Source organism: Acipenser ruthenus, chromosome 23 (genome assembly GCF_902713425.1).
Source record: "Acipenser ruthenus chromosome 23, fAciRut3.2 maternal haplotype, whole genome shotgun sequence".
In the NCBI taxonomy this organism is placed as follows: Eukaryota; Metazoa; Chordata; class Actinopteri; order Acipenseriformes; family Acipenseridae; genus Acipenser; species Acipenser ruthenus.
In genome coordinates this window covers 29068158-29082155 of record NC_081211.1, presented here as the reverse complement: position 1 = coordinate 29082155, position 13998 = coordinate 29068158, and the positions used below count along the sequence as shown (strand labels likewise).

Genomic DNA, 13998 nt, shown 5'->3' with positions numbered 1-13998 from the left:
TATAGATATACGCTGCATGTACCGTACATCCAGCGTGCCTATATGGTATGTAAAAGGGAGGAAAGGGGATATTTAGCACTGCATACGCTCTGTTACAGCATCTCTCTGGTTATTGCACATGTGGTGCTGTAGAGAATTGTTCAGAGGCACTCTTTGTGATGACTCACCTCAACTCCTGTTCTTCTAGTGCTAGTATTTGGTGAGGCAGCGCATTGTGCTGGGGTCTGTGGGTTGATTTCAATAACTATACCTCGCTGGGATAAGCCACAGCATTTTATACCAGCAGGGAATCCCCTGGGATTGCATCTACCGCTTGGGGGTGATCCTGGGATTACCACGGAGATGTGGTTCATGGAATCCGGGGGGGATTAAATTAAATGTAAGAGAATGAAACGGTTTGATTTCCTATGATTCCCTTTAAGCAGTTTTTCTCAGTCTGCCAACATCGTTTCTTCTTTACAAGAATACAGTTCTTATATTCTCTCTCTTCTATTGATTGCAGTCTTTTCCCCTCACAAGTAGTACACTTGGCTGATTTTACCATTACACAACATTACTCTAGTACTGGAATATGGAGCTAGAGCCAATCTTTACAAATTTGCGGCACAATAGTCATATAATAGAGGCGTGTGATACTGTTATTAACTGCGCTGCTCCATCACACAGAAAATTGAAATCCGATCATCCATTAGAAGGCACGCCAGCCTAGGTGAAAGACTTAACCACACTCCTTTAAAACCAGTAATCTGGAATCTCGTACAGTGCCTGAATGCCTCCTTATTAAACAGCGTGGGGCTGGGGTGGCATGTTTGAAAACAATACATTCAATTGCAGGGAGTAACCCAGCTCATTAGCTTCTGAACCAGAACCTTGTTCAGTCAATCAAGGGAATTACAATGATAACCAGCAGTTCTGTGTGGCCCTGAGAAATCCATGTGCAGAGCGTTCAGTCTTACTGAGAGCTACTAAGAGATCAAAGCCTGCTACCCGGAAGGAGCAGGGATTCATACTGACAATCCTGTTTCATAGAGAACATTAGAAGGAAGTCTGGAATGGTCTGGCTTCTAAACAATGATATAAATATTAGTTCTGTGAAGTACAGCAATGCATAGTAACGCATGGTAAAGCAGAGCTGAGGGTGGTCAAACAGCACTGCCAACGAGACAGAGCATGACAGTGGGTTATGATAGGGAAAGCAGAAGCGACATCTCTGAGTAATCACGCAGTGACTGAAGAGCAGGGCCGCCTGTCTGTTCGCTCTGTACTCTGCTGTTTATACACAGTGTTGTAAAAGGCTGGGGACAGTGATGAATGGGACAGTTACTGTTTCATAGGCTTCCCCGGCTCATAAATCAAATCTGGAGGGAGAGAGGGGCCGCGCACGGCGTGACCCTCCACACTGCAACATGAACTCCACATGTTTAACCCTTTATAACTCAGCTCCCGCAGGGTGCAATCACATTCACAGTATGAGCAGTGCTGCAGGATTGCTTTGAATGCAGACCTAAAGAGAAATGTTTACACTAATACTTTGACAAATAGACTGTGTTATTGAACCGAGCAGGAGCAATGAGGAGTGAATGCTAACCGGAGCCAACAGCTTTTGTACTTCACTTTTTGTTAGAAGATCTAAGAATATATAGTAGCAGACTGCATGTAATTTGTTTTTGAAAAGACTTTATCAGATTGCTGATGTATTATCAGGGCCACTGTACTGAACATTTCAGACCAATGACATTTTCATAGGGTCTGTGCCGGCATGTGCTCTTCATATACTGTAAGTCCTGGAAGAAATCCAATGCATTTTTTTTGTTTGTATGATTTATGTTTGTTTTAAAGCCTTGAATTTTTTTTTCTCCAAATGTTTTTTTGCAAAAAAACCCCTCCCCACTTCACTGCTAGCTCCCTAAGACTCTGCTTTGTATCTGAAGAGTCATTTTGTTCACATTTCATTGCCAAGTTCTCCTTGGAGAGCCGGGAAAACCTTTCCATTTTACCAGAAAAGCTGTATTTCTCTGACGCTAGATCACTGCCACTTGACATAGGAAAATATTGCCTTCTGACGTTATCCAAAGAGATTGTCTTGGAGATCATGTTTTCTGTTGCACAGCGTGTCTCTCCCTTTCTCGGTATTGTACATTGTGCACTGCTAGTAGTTTGAAGTATGAATGCACAACACTTCTTGAGGTAAGGGCACGAGTCACAGCCTGCTGTACAGGTGTTTAACCAATCAAAGCTCTCCTTTTCAATAAACCTAGTATAAGGTTATATCAAGGGAGAGCGCTGATTGAGAGATTTCGATTTTCTTATCACCTGATTAAACAACGATCTTTCCTATTGTATTTGTTCTGTATGATGCAGATTGTTTGAAGTGCCCATTCAACGGGATTGTATCAGATCACTGTAGCTGAGAATTTCCTTTATTCAAGTGCTCCAGAAACAGAGAAGCTCTAGAAAGGTGCTGATAAGCAACACAGAGCCATGCAGCTCTGTTTGATCATCTAACAAAACATAATCTAATTGTAAAACAAACCAGAGATGATAATTATTGTACTCTCTTCGGGTTTAATCATCTGCAGCAGAAGCATTTGCCTGGGAAACAGAAGTATGTAATGATCCCCTTCTGCCTCGCTGTATATGTCGTTTTTACAGATTGTTTTTTAATTGTGCCTCCCACGCCAACCAAACCCTCCTCTTACAGGACTGTGCTGCTCTGAGCTAGGACAGCCCTCCTCTTACAGGACTGTGCTGCTCTGAGCTAGGACAGCCCTCCTCTTACAGGACTGTGCTGCTCTGAGCTAGAACAGCCCTCCTCTTACAGGACTGTGCTGCTCTGAGCTAGGACAGCCCTCCTCTTACAGGACTGTGCTGCTCTGAGCTAGGACAGCCCTCCTCTTACAGGACTGTGCTGCTCTGAGCTAGGACAGCCCTCCTCTTACAGGACTGTGCTGCTCTGAGCTAGGACAGCCCTCCTCTTACAGGACTGTGCTGCTCTGATCTAGGACAGCCCTCCTCTTACAGGACTGTGCTGCTCTGAGCTAGGACAGCCCTCCTCTTACAGGACTGTGCTGCACTGATCTAGGACAGCCCTCCTCTTACAGGACTGTGCTGCTCTGAGCTAGGACAGCCCTCCTCTTACAGGACTGTGCTGCTCTGATCTAGGACAGCCCTCCTCTTACAGGACTGTGCTGCTCTGATCTAGGACAGCCCTCCTCTTACAGTACTGTCTGATAGCGGGACCTTTTCCAGCCATCAGTCCTTATTTTTCACAGTTGCTGATAAGCCTGTAAATAAGATGTTTATTCCCTGAGGCCAAGTGATTCGTGCCTTGCATTCCAATACAGAGCTGTGGCCCCCAGCCTTCAGGATGCGAGCAGGGTGGGGGTTTGTGTCACTGGTTTCTTCTCAGTACTTCTGTGCACTGGGGATAGCAGAGCTCTTCAGTAATCCCCTCTGTGCAGTGCCATGATGCTGTGTTACTATGTCCCAGTGCAGGGTGGTGAAGACACCTCACTGTCAACACTCCAGCATTAACATGTGCAGGGTTCAGGTCACCACTGTTTATTTCCAGTGGTTAGTTAGGAGTTGTGGTCATGTTTATTAACCTTCTCTCTTCTCTGCCTCTCTTTTCCTCCCTTCCTCCTCCCTCTCTCTCTCCTCCTCCTTCTTTTTCTCTTCCTCCGGATCTCTGCTGCTCTCTTATCCTCTCCAGCGGCTGTTCCTCTGCATCCAAACTCCTGCTATGGTTCTGCAACACCAGGCCCGTTCCGGTCTAGAGCTGCCTGGAGCGCGTGCAAGTGAGTCTGCTTCTCTCCTCTCTCCACCGTCAGCTTCTCTCTTTCCACATCTCCAACCAGAGCTACCCTGACACACAGATAGACAGGCAGGCAGGCAGGCAGGCAGGCAGGCAGGCAGAGAGGCAGGCAGGCAGGCAGGCAGGCAGGCAGGTAGGCAGGCAGACAGATAGACAGGCAGGCAGGCAGGCAGACAGTGAGGCAGGCAGACAGGCAGGCAGGTAGGCAGGCAGGCAGGCAGGCAGGCAGGCAGGCAGGCAGGCAGGTAGGCAGGCAGACAGATAGACAGGCAGGCAGGCAGGCAGGCAGTGAGGCAGGCAGGTAGGCAGGCAGGCAGACTTCTCATTTCCAGTCTGCTGTCACACAGAGCATTACAGTGATGTGCTGCTTCTCATTTCCAGTCTGCTGTCACACAGAGCATTACAGTGATGTGCTGCTTCTCATTTTCAGTCCTGATTACTCACACCTGTTTTTCTCCCAATTTGTGTACTGTGGTATTGCTTGGCATGTCAAAAAAATACTGGGGACTGATCATCATTTCCGATCCGTCCAGGCTGGTACTGTTTGTTAGAAATGCTGAAATTGTTAAAACTTCTCTTCAAATTCCTCAGGAAGCTAATGACGCTTCTTTAAAAAAGGCTGCCTGTATGTCATGGATGATTCGAGATCGGGCAGTAACATTTTGGTTTGTCCTATCTCGGCAGTCAGTCACGTTGCTGCTTGCGTATTTGGGCAGTTTGTCTTTTCTCAGCAGTACACACATCACTATACTGTACTCGAATTTAGCAGGCTATTTTTGAGAAGAAAAAAAATGTTTAAAAAGCATGTCTTAAACTCAAAGGAATACAGTATTTTAAAAGGTCTTTTCAGTATAAGCAATCTCTCTCCTTCATTCAGGATGACGATGCATCGCTGTTCAGAGAGCCCCATTCAGTGTTAATAAGAGAGTCTACATTTCAACAAAGTGTGCAAAGTTCTTATATGTAATATATATATATATATATATCTAAACTGTATATAAACGTATTTTAGATAGATCGATGGATAGATAGATAGCTTCTTAATTAGTCTCTGTAATTTGATTCACATTGATTGCATTGTGTTTTCACTGTAGTGCTGTGCACACATGTATTGTTGAGATGATCATTCTGTAATTCTACTGAATGGAAGAAATGTATTCAACATTCATCCAGGGTTCACAGTGTAATGTGTGGGACCCTGCATTTTTAAACGTGGCTGCATAGTTGTTTGTAACACTCTCTGCTGCTGCTGCTGCTATTGTTCACAGCAGCCTTGGTCTTCAGACGCAGCGCGTACATCATCCACAGAGCCAAATACAGGGGCACTGAGTGAAAGTGCCCTGAATTGGAATAGGTTGCTACTGATGTCATCTCGTCATTATCTTCAAAGATATCACAGCATGTGATCATCAGAGGGTTGCTGTCTAAATGAATCCTGAGATTAGTCATCTTGCAAAAACTCAACTAGCCAGCAAGCCCAGCCTTAGAGCCGCTAATGAACCTTCCCAGCCGCGAAGATTTTATCAGCTGCAGTAATGAAACGTTCCCATCTTTCTGCTTCCTCAATTGGCCCTGCGGAATGCACAGCCCAGGAGCTGCATGTTTGTAGGCAGCCGTGGAGCTTCCTCTGTATGCAGACAGTCTCCCCTGCTGTGTTTGGTGTGATCCCTGCACTGCGGTTCATCCTCATATTTCCTATACATTGAGTGGCTCTTATATTTTGCACAGAATTTGCCAGGTTGTAATCTGGGCTTCTTCCATCAATTGACACCCCATCATGGTGTATTGCTGGAGCAGCTCCACCTGCTTTCACTCCATCAGCACTCCGGCATGACAGTACCCCCTAACCCAGATGTTACTACAGCATTGCTTTTTTAAACAAATTAACATTCTGCTTTGCAAGCCCTGACCCCCAATGAAAAACGAATCCAGGCTGAGAGCAGACACAACAACAACAAACAGTGAAGCAGTCAAAGCCATAGCAGCTGCGGTGACATCACTGAAAGGCAAACTCCACAGATTGAATACAAATGTTAGGACATAACATTGTGCAGCCCATATGTCCAGGATGGGCATCATCTGATACGGGCCAGTTACATAACGGGGGCGGGGGGAGTCATTTTCTGGCTTGTGACATCCTTTGGGGTGCACTTGCAGTAGAATGTGCATGGGCTGCTTCTGGTGCACTCTTAACAAGCTGGAGTGTTTGCAAGAACGCTGTCAAGACGTTGTATAACCTGCTCTATAGCTCCTCAAAGGGGCTGAGCGGTCTCTTTGTTCCAGACACAATGACATGTGCTGATCTAATTAGGACCCTGCACGGCTCACATCAAACAACAGCTGCTCTCGAAGGCCACAGTCTTTAAAACGTCTTGCTGAAGTTTCACCTTTTGTACAGTAAAAGTTTAACCAGTTAGTCTGCACATTATTAGGCTGCTTGCGGTGTGGTTTCCATTCTGACACATTTAAAAAGAGAATCCCAGTCCAGTCCCCCAATAAATCATGCATATCTTGTCTTTCTTATACAATACAATCGCTAGAAAAAAAAAGGCTTTACACAAAACAGATTTGTTGCTGTGGGCAATGGGCCATGAACATGACATCCTCTTCTAATCTAATGTACCGTATCGCAGCACAGAAACCCTGAGGAGCTGCCAGGATCCCCAGGGTATGATCTGAGGGGTGTTGAGCAGCATCCCCAGGGTATGATCTGAGGGGTGTTGAGCAGCATCCCCAGGGTGTGATCTGAGGGGTGTTGAGCAGGATCCCCAGGGTGTGATCTGAGGGGTGTTGAGCAGGATCCCCAGGGTGTGATCTGAGGGGTGTTGAGCAGGATCCCCAGGGTGTGATCTGAGGGGTGTTGAGCAGGATCCCCAGGGTGTGATCTGAGGGGTGTTGAGCAGGATCCCCAGGGTGTGATCTGAGGGGTGTTGAGCAGGATCCCCAGGGTGTGATCTGAGGGGTGTTGAGCAGGATCCCCAGGGTATGACCTGAGGGGTGTTGAGCAGGATCCCCAGGGTATGATCTGAAGGTTGTTGAGATGGAGAGCGAGGGTAATGGCATTCAGGGTACAGGCTTGCATCGAATATCAGACGCTTTGCAGTCAACGCTTTTGCAAGTATAAGGGCGTCTGCTAAGAAATAAATAATAATAATAATATATATAGGTGTTAATGAAGCTAGGTTGTCTGTTTTAGTGGTCTAGTTTGTTTTAAGAACATGTTGTTTGTGTTTTATGTTTTTGTAATAAATGCACTCCTTATAGCAGTCCTTCACATCCTCCATCCGCACCCAGATACACAACCATGTCCATTAACAGCTTCTCATATTTTTTCATGCTTCGCTGTTTGTCATATAAATTGGTAGTGAGACATGCAAGTTCAATACATAGTGCTCTGATCTGCTCAGCACAGGGTTTTAAGAGCCAGTGTGCAGTATTGATCTAGGTGAGTCACCAAATTCAATAAACTCAATACTGGGGGTTCGGAGAAGTCAAAAAACCCAGAGAAATCAATGCTGAGGATCTGAATACAAGCACATTAAATACAAAGAAAGCAGGGATGAAAGGAATGTGTGTCGACCTATTTCAAGATAGCTCAAGACAGAAAACTCAGTACTGGTACCTGTGAGCCAGCCAACCGATGGGAAAGTGACAGCGACATTGTTTTCTGTTTCTTTTTTTTTCTCCAACCAAAGTGACAGCAAGACCAGTCTCCAGGATGTCGAAGGTGCGGATGACGGTGTCATTTGCAGAGCTCTAAACATTATGATTGTCTTAGCTCTTTGAATGGTACTGCCATGTGTACTCAAATATCAGCACGTGGTTAAAGAATGCTGCTCTCTCCTTAACTCACCGGCACACAGAAACATGCTTAACACGCAGGCACACAGAAACATGCTTAACTCACCGGCACACAGAAACATGCTTAACTCACCGGCACACAGAAACATGCTTAACTCACCAGCACACAGAAACATGCTTAACTCACCGGCACACAGAAACATGCTTAACACGCAGGCACACAGAAACATGCTTAACTCACCGGCACACAGAAACATGCTTAACTCACAAGCACACAGAAACATGCTTAACTCACAGGCACACAGAAACATGCTTAACTCACCGGCACACAGAAACATGCTTAACTCACCAGCACACAGAAACATGCTTAACTCACCGGCACACAGAAACATGCTTAACTCACAAGCACACAGAAACATGCTTAACTCACAGGCACACAGAAACATGCTTAACTCACCGGCACACAGAAACATGCTTAACACGCAGGCACACAGAAACATGCTTAACTCACAGGCACATAGAAACATGCTTAACTCACCAGCACACAGAAACATGCTTAATGCACAGGCACACAGAAACATGCTTAACTCACAGGCACACAGAAACATGCTTAACACGCAGGCACACAGAAACATGCTTAACTCACCGGCACACAGAAACATGCTTAACTCACCAGCACACAGAAACATGCTTAACTCACCGGCACACAGAAACATGCTTAACTCACAAGCACACAGAAACATGCTTAACTCACAGGCACACAGAAACATGCTTAACTCACCGGCACACAGAAACATGCTTAACACGCAGGCACACAGAAACATGCTTAACTCACAGGCACACAGAAACATGCTTAACTCACAGGCACACAGAAACATGCTTAACTCACAGGCACATAGAAACATGCTTAACTCACCAGCACACAGAAACATGCTTAATGCACAGGCACACAGAAACATGCTTAACTCACCGGCACACAGAAACATGCTTAACTCACCGGCACACAGAAACATGCTTAACTCACAAGCACACAGAAACATGCTTAACACGCAGGCACACAGAAACATGCTTAACACGCATGCACACAGAAACATGCTTAACTCACAGGCACACAGAAACATGCTTAACTCATAGGCACACAGAAACATGTCAGGGCTCAGTTTTTACAAGCTTCCACTGTCGTCTGGTCTTCAGCTCTAACCAGGGGCGCTGGCATTGTTCTGTACCACCCTCCTAATGATGGGTATTGGAAATGTTCAAAACAAGACATTTATTCAGGGACTTGAAATAGAACTGGGACAAAATATAGTCATGCTATCTTGTGACTTAACTGGAACAGAGACAGTTACAAAAGGGTATTTGTGCAACTTTAGTAAAAAAAAAAAAAAAATAATGATACATATACCAAGGCCTCTTTTTCACGATCCTTGGGAAGATTGTCTGTAGTTTTGTGCTAAGTGGTGGATCCTGAGGCTGTCTGTGATGCACCGCTAAAGGTTAGCGCTATGAAGCAGCAGGTTTTTTTTTACATTCCTGATGAGCCTTGAAATTAAACTATTGCTGGTTCAGAAGCAGCACTACGAGGCGCATTTATAAATTCATTTAGAAGACACCATTTAGCACCAAAACTATTTCTCGGATAACCACAGATTTTTTTTTTCATTAACAACAGCATCTGCAGCGCTGCAAGGAAATCACAAGGTTTATCAAAAAATACATTGGGAGAGTTTCAATTTGTGTTGGTACTTAGAGACTGTCAAAGAGCCCCTGACTAAAGAGTGACATGTGAACCCCTCCCCTAGACTGTCTGTCTGCTTGGTAAAGTGCCCCCTGCTGGTGTGACCTTCGCCTCCTTTCCTCTCTATAGTGCTACATGCCTCACAGTGGGGCAGGCTAGTTTCTCACCCATCCTCATCCATTCATCGAGAAGCTAGCCAGCTGGGAGATTGAGTGGCCCTCAAGTGATGAGTAAAAAAACCTACGTGCAGTCTTTTCTTTTTTTCTATCAACGTGCACAAAGTCCTAACGCATTCACATAGAAATAGATGCAACATTGTGTAATCCCCTGACTGTACACAGACCTGCATGTGCTAGCTAACGAGCGGCGCCGTGCTGGAGGGGTGATGATGTTTGAAAGTCTTGAAAGACACTCCAGGTGTACGGGGGCTGATAGTCCTGTGCAAACTCAAGCAATACTCAGTCCAAGAAATTCATTACATTTCAGACTTCCTTTAATTGAGGTCTAAACATGCTGTCATTCCATGCATTGCACTTGTTATATAAGCACCACACAGAGTGCTGAAGGGTCACATCTAGGCAAGCACTTTCACAACTCTACGCTTAGCAAGCAAGCAAGCACAATTTTCCACTCTGCAAATAATAATATTCAGCACCCTTTCCTGGCTCTGGATCCACCAGGGAAAAGGCATCGGCATTGATGTGAAGAACGTGCAGCTTCGGAGATGAAAACAAACTCCTGTTATAGAAGGCTAAAGGCTGTGATTAACTCTGGGCTTCATAAGCAGAGCTGTGTGGGCACTGGAACATCATAGCGGCTCCGCTAGCACCCACGCTCGTGTCTCCAGTACGTCTAGATTTCAAAATGAGATCCTGTATGAGATAGCAGTAGAAATAGCAAATAGAATTGTGAAATTGTAATTAGAGTATATTCTGCATGCCAAATAAGGGCTCCAGGGTGTATCTCTGAATCACACAGCAAACTAAACTTCGCTGTCCCTTACCGCCCTGTGTATGAGTCAGAGGGTTCACGAATGGACCACGTGTCAAGATCAGCACTTGCATGTACTGTATAATACCCTAATCACTTGCTTTGTTCCTCAGATTTCTCATTGTGCCTGCTTCCTGTAAGCAGTAAATACATCCTTTTCTTCCCTTGATTATGCTGAGGACTTCACTAAGTAACAGTTTTCTGTTCTTAAGACCAGAATCTCTTTGTATTGTTATTTGGGTTTCTTTCCCCAAAACTGGTATGCTTCCGGAAGCTCCAACGTTGAAATGCTCAGATTTGGGAAAATTGTCTTTTTAAGAATGTTCCCTTTTATTTCTCTTTTAGTAATGTTGGGATACCTTCAATCCTCGACCCTGCACAGGCAAAGGGACAGCCAGTAACCCAGGAGAGCTCCCTATAGCTTTGTCTTGAACTGTGACAGAGTGCAGTCTCACTGCGATTGTTTAAAGCATGCAGTCTGGGTCAGGTAGACCAGCGAGACACAGAGGCAGCGTGAGATAGCTTAATAAAACAAATGTATTCTATAGAGGATTTTCATGATTGCAAACAGGCCACTGTTGGTTAAGAACCTGAGTGCCCCCTAGCTGTTAAATCATGAATTGCCCATGATTTTCCCATCAAAGGTCTGAGATTTGTAATCATCCCGATCAATTGACTATTACTCATCTGAATAGTGTAATAATAGCTGTGGCTGTGGCTGAAGCAGTGAAAGAAAGAAGGAAAGAAAGAAAGAAAGAAAGAAAGAAAGAAAGAAAGAAATTGAAATACAAGTATCCACTTTTCTGTAATGTTTTATAAGAGAATATAGGTTGAAATATATGCATTTATAGATATGGAACATAGCTTGTGTAAATGGATCACAAAGCTACATTAAATGCATCACCCAGAAACATCATAAGCATCTGAAAGCATGTAACAGTCCAATATAATCGAAATATTTGTGAGAGAAAGTCATGCCGGCAGTCCTCCCTACTCGTTATCTGGATTGTTGTTAGTAGGTTAGCACACTGTGAAGGAATGAAAGTGCAGCTGCAGCAGATCTTACTAATGAACCCTGAAATATATTCAGGCTACTGGGAACAACTCTTGTTTCAATGGAGCTTGCTGTTTTAAAGCTGAAGATGTGTTTTTGTGTTTTATTTCGCGTGATGTTTTAAGGGAGCGTGGCTTTTTTTAAGTTCCTTGTGTTGTATGCATTTTGTCAGCAGCGTTCGTTATCTGGTCATGATCTGTTCTTTCACATGCTCTGATTCTACTCCTTATGCACTTTAGAATTATAGTTAGAATTGTCTTAGTTAAGTCATATAAAAATACCTCTTCAAGTACTTCAGGGATAAGTGCACTTAGGCCCTCTCAGTCAGTGAGGTTTGTGTTTAAGAAAAATCGTTTTCCAGGAATTAATTTTTTTTCAAATTGCAGAATTATTCTTTAACAAACCTTTTAGTAACGGTGATAAAGACTGCCCGCAGGAGAACACAATGTACTACTGCACATTATTAATGCTTTTCTTCTGTCAAATTAACACTGACAGATTTGTTCTCTGTGAATGGAATGTTTCCAAATTAGACATCAGAGGTGTGTTTTTTTCTGGTTCGGTAATTTACTGTGTATTTTTCTATTTGAGTAAATAACTTTAAAAATCCATGTTGACCATGATCCCTATAACAGACACGAAGGTATCTGTGTGGAGCACAAATGGGCTTTTAAAAACATGTATTTAAGAATGTCGAGATGGACCAGAATCTTACGAGGAGTGAGCGAAGGTGCTGTCCATAATTCCTGAAATGGACATGCGTGGGATGAAGCCAAGGCTATGCCCGCAATCTCTTACAGATGTTAAAGCTTGACGCACTTACACTCAGTTGAGCTGAAAAGTTGAAGAGTGATTGCAATTTAATTAACGTGAGATGAAGCGAGTGGGCAGAGAGCTCCGCAGCCGAACGGAAGTTAAAACAAACAGATCAGACTGGGCTGTTTTTCCTTCCAGCTCAGTCGGGCTGGCAGCTGGAGCAGCAACTGGACATGCTAAAAGCTTCAGCGCTTCTTAAAGACATCAGACCCCTAGAGACGTGTGCTCCAGCTCAGCTGGGAGAGCCTGATAATGCATGGCAGGGGTGGGCAAGTTAATGGATCAATACAGCGCTGTTAATGGATCAATACAGCGCAGACAATAGGAAAATGACAGCGTTGCTAGCTGAGCCTTGCAGGGGATTCCTGCCTACTTCTGGTATGAAGTACTTTCCACCCCTGTTTATAATATAAAAAAGAGTAGAACTGACAAGGAAATAAACAAGACCACAATGCATTGGCATTGTGCTTATACTCTATACTAGTGTCAAACTAGCTTTGTGAAAAAGTTAACTGTCTGCTTCAAGTCCCCTTCACTCTCACCGGTAGAGTTGTGTTTGTTACAGGGCAGTGCTGTGCCTTTGTGTGGCTCTGTTGCTATTTCACAGGTCAGAAGGTGTAAGTGTGTACACCTGATTCCTTTCCAACAGCTTTTGAAACTACCACTGTTACCCGATTTCTTAGTAACATTGTAAATGCTGGGAGCACAGTAACACAGTACCATCACAAATACTGTCACTGGCCCATCTCTGAGCTGATATTCCTATTCAAACCACCAGAGAAAGCTGAACTTTCCACAGCCCGTGTTCACCTCTCTGCCAACCCTCTATATTATTATTATTATTATTATTATTATTATTATTATTATTATTATTATTATTATTATTATTATTACATTGTTCTTCAATGATACAGCTGCAGAATGTTCTACCCACTGGCTTCCTCTCATGAGAGCCATCAGAGATACTCTCATTAGCTTTGACACTGGTTACCTTCCTTGCTGGCTCTTTGACAGCATTCTGCTTGCACTATATTAAACACTATTACACATTAGCAAATACGTATACATTCTGCACATTATCAAGATTGCATTCGGGAGCTATAAGAGATGCACTCTTCCAGAGTCAATTCCTGGGCAGGTTTGTAACTGATACTCATTGCGTCTCTTTAATGTCAGCCAGTCTCAGCCAGCAAGACCGTGACGCTAAATGTGCAAAGCAAATGCAGCAACGTGGGGTGGTCTGTTGATCAGAGCAAAGGGTATGATGGAATAGGACAAGTTTTAATCCCACACTCACTGTGTTCCCTTTGTATATTCACCTGACCCTGTCTGTACGTAGCAGCAGGACCAGACAAGAGAGATCCTGTTCAGTTCATTCTGAAGGAACATGAAATCTTGTTAGAAGTGCTAATAATTATTGCGGTAAAAGAAATGGACCCACATGCAATGCTGCACTGCCTCAGGATGCATACACATGCACACAAGATGAGTCTCTGGTATTACACAAACATGCAGAGCATCACCAAGGGGGTTATTATTCCCTTGTTCCAGGAAGCTGGCATTTTCAAGGGTCCAGTCCTTTACACATCCCTTACTGATGTCTGCTGAGAGAAAGCTTTGTCACAGCGCTCCACGAGATAGCTTGGATTTCGGTGATAGCCAGCCGTCTGGTTGTGGGTTCCCAATACGGCAACATGGCAACAATTTTGCGTTCTGCTACATTAAAACCTGAAGCACGTTTCCTCTTTTGCACTCCAACAACGTCAGAGCGCTGTGTTCAAAGGT

The 13998-nt window shown here is 44.2% G+C and overlaps 1 protein-coding gene across 2 annotated transcripts in view; it reads left to right on the top strand.

The window, feature by feature from the left end:
* Positions 1–13998, top strand: part of LOC117413069 (5-hydroxytryptamine receptor 4-like) — a 62035-nt gene that overhangs the window by 42624 nt on the left and 5413 nt on the right. Inside the window, exon 7 of one of the 2 annotated variants that reach the window (XM_058997182.1) lies at positions 3713–3797. The exons of the other annotated variant lie outside the window; for it this stretch is intronic. Coding sequence (XP_058853165.1) covers positions 3713–3776 — 64 coding nt within the window. The 3' untranslated portion in view covers positions 3777–3797. The remainder of the gene's footprint in view (positions 1–3712; positions 3798–13998) is intronic. 2 annotated transcript variants of the gene reach the window in all.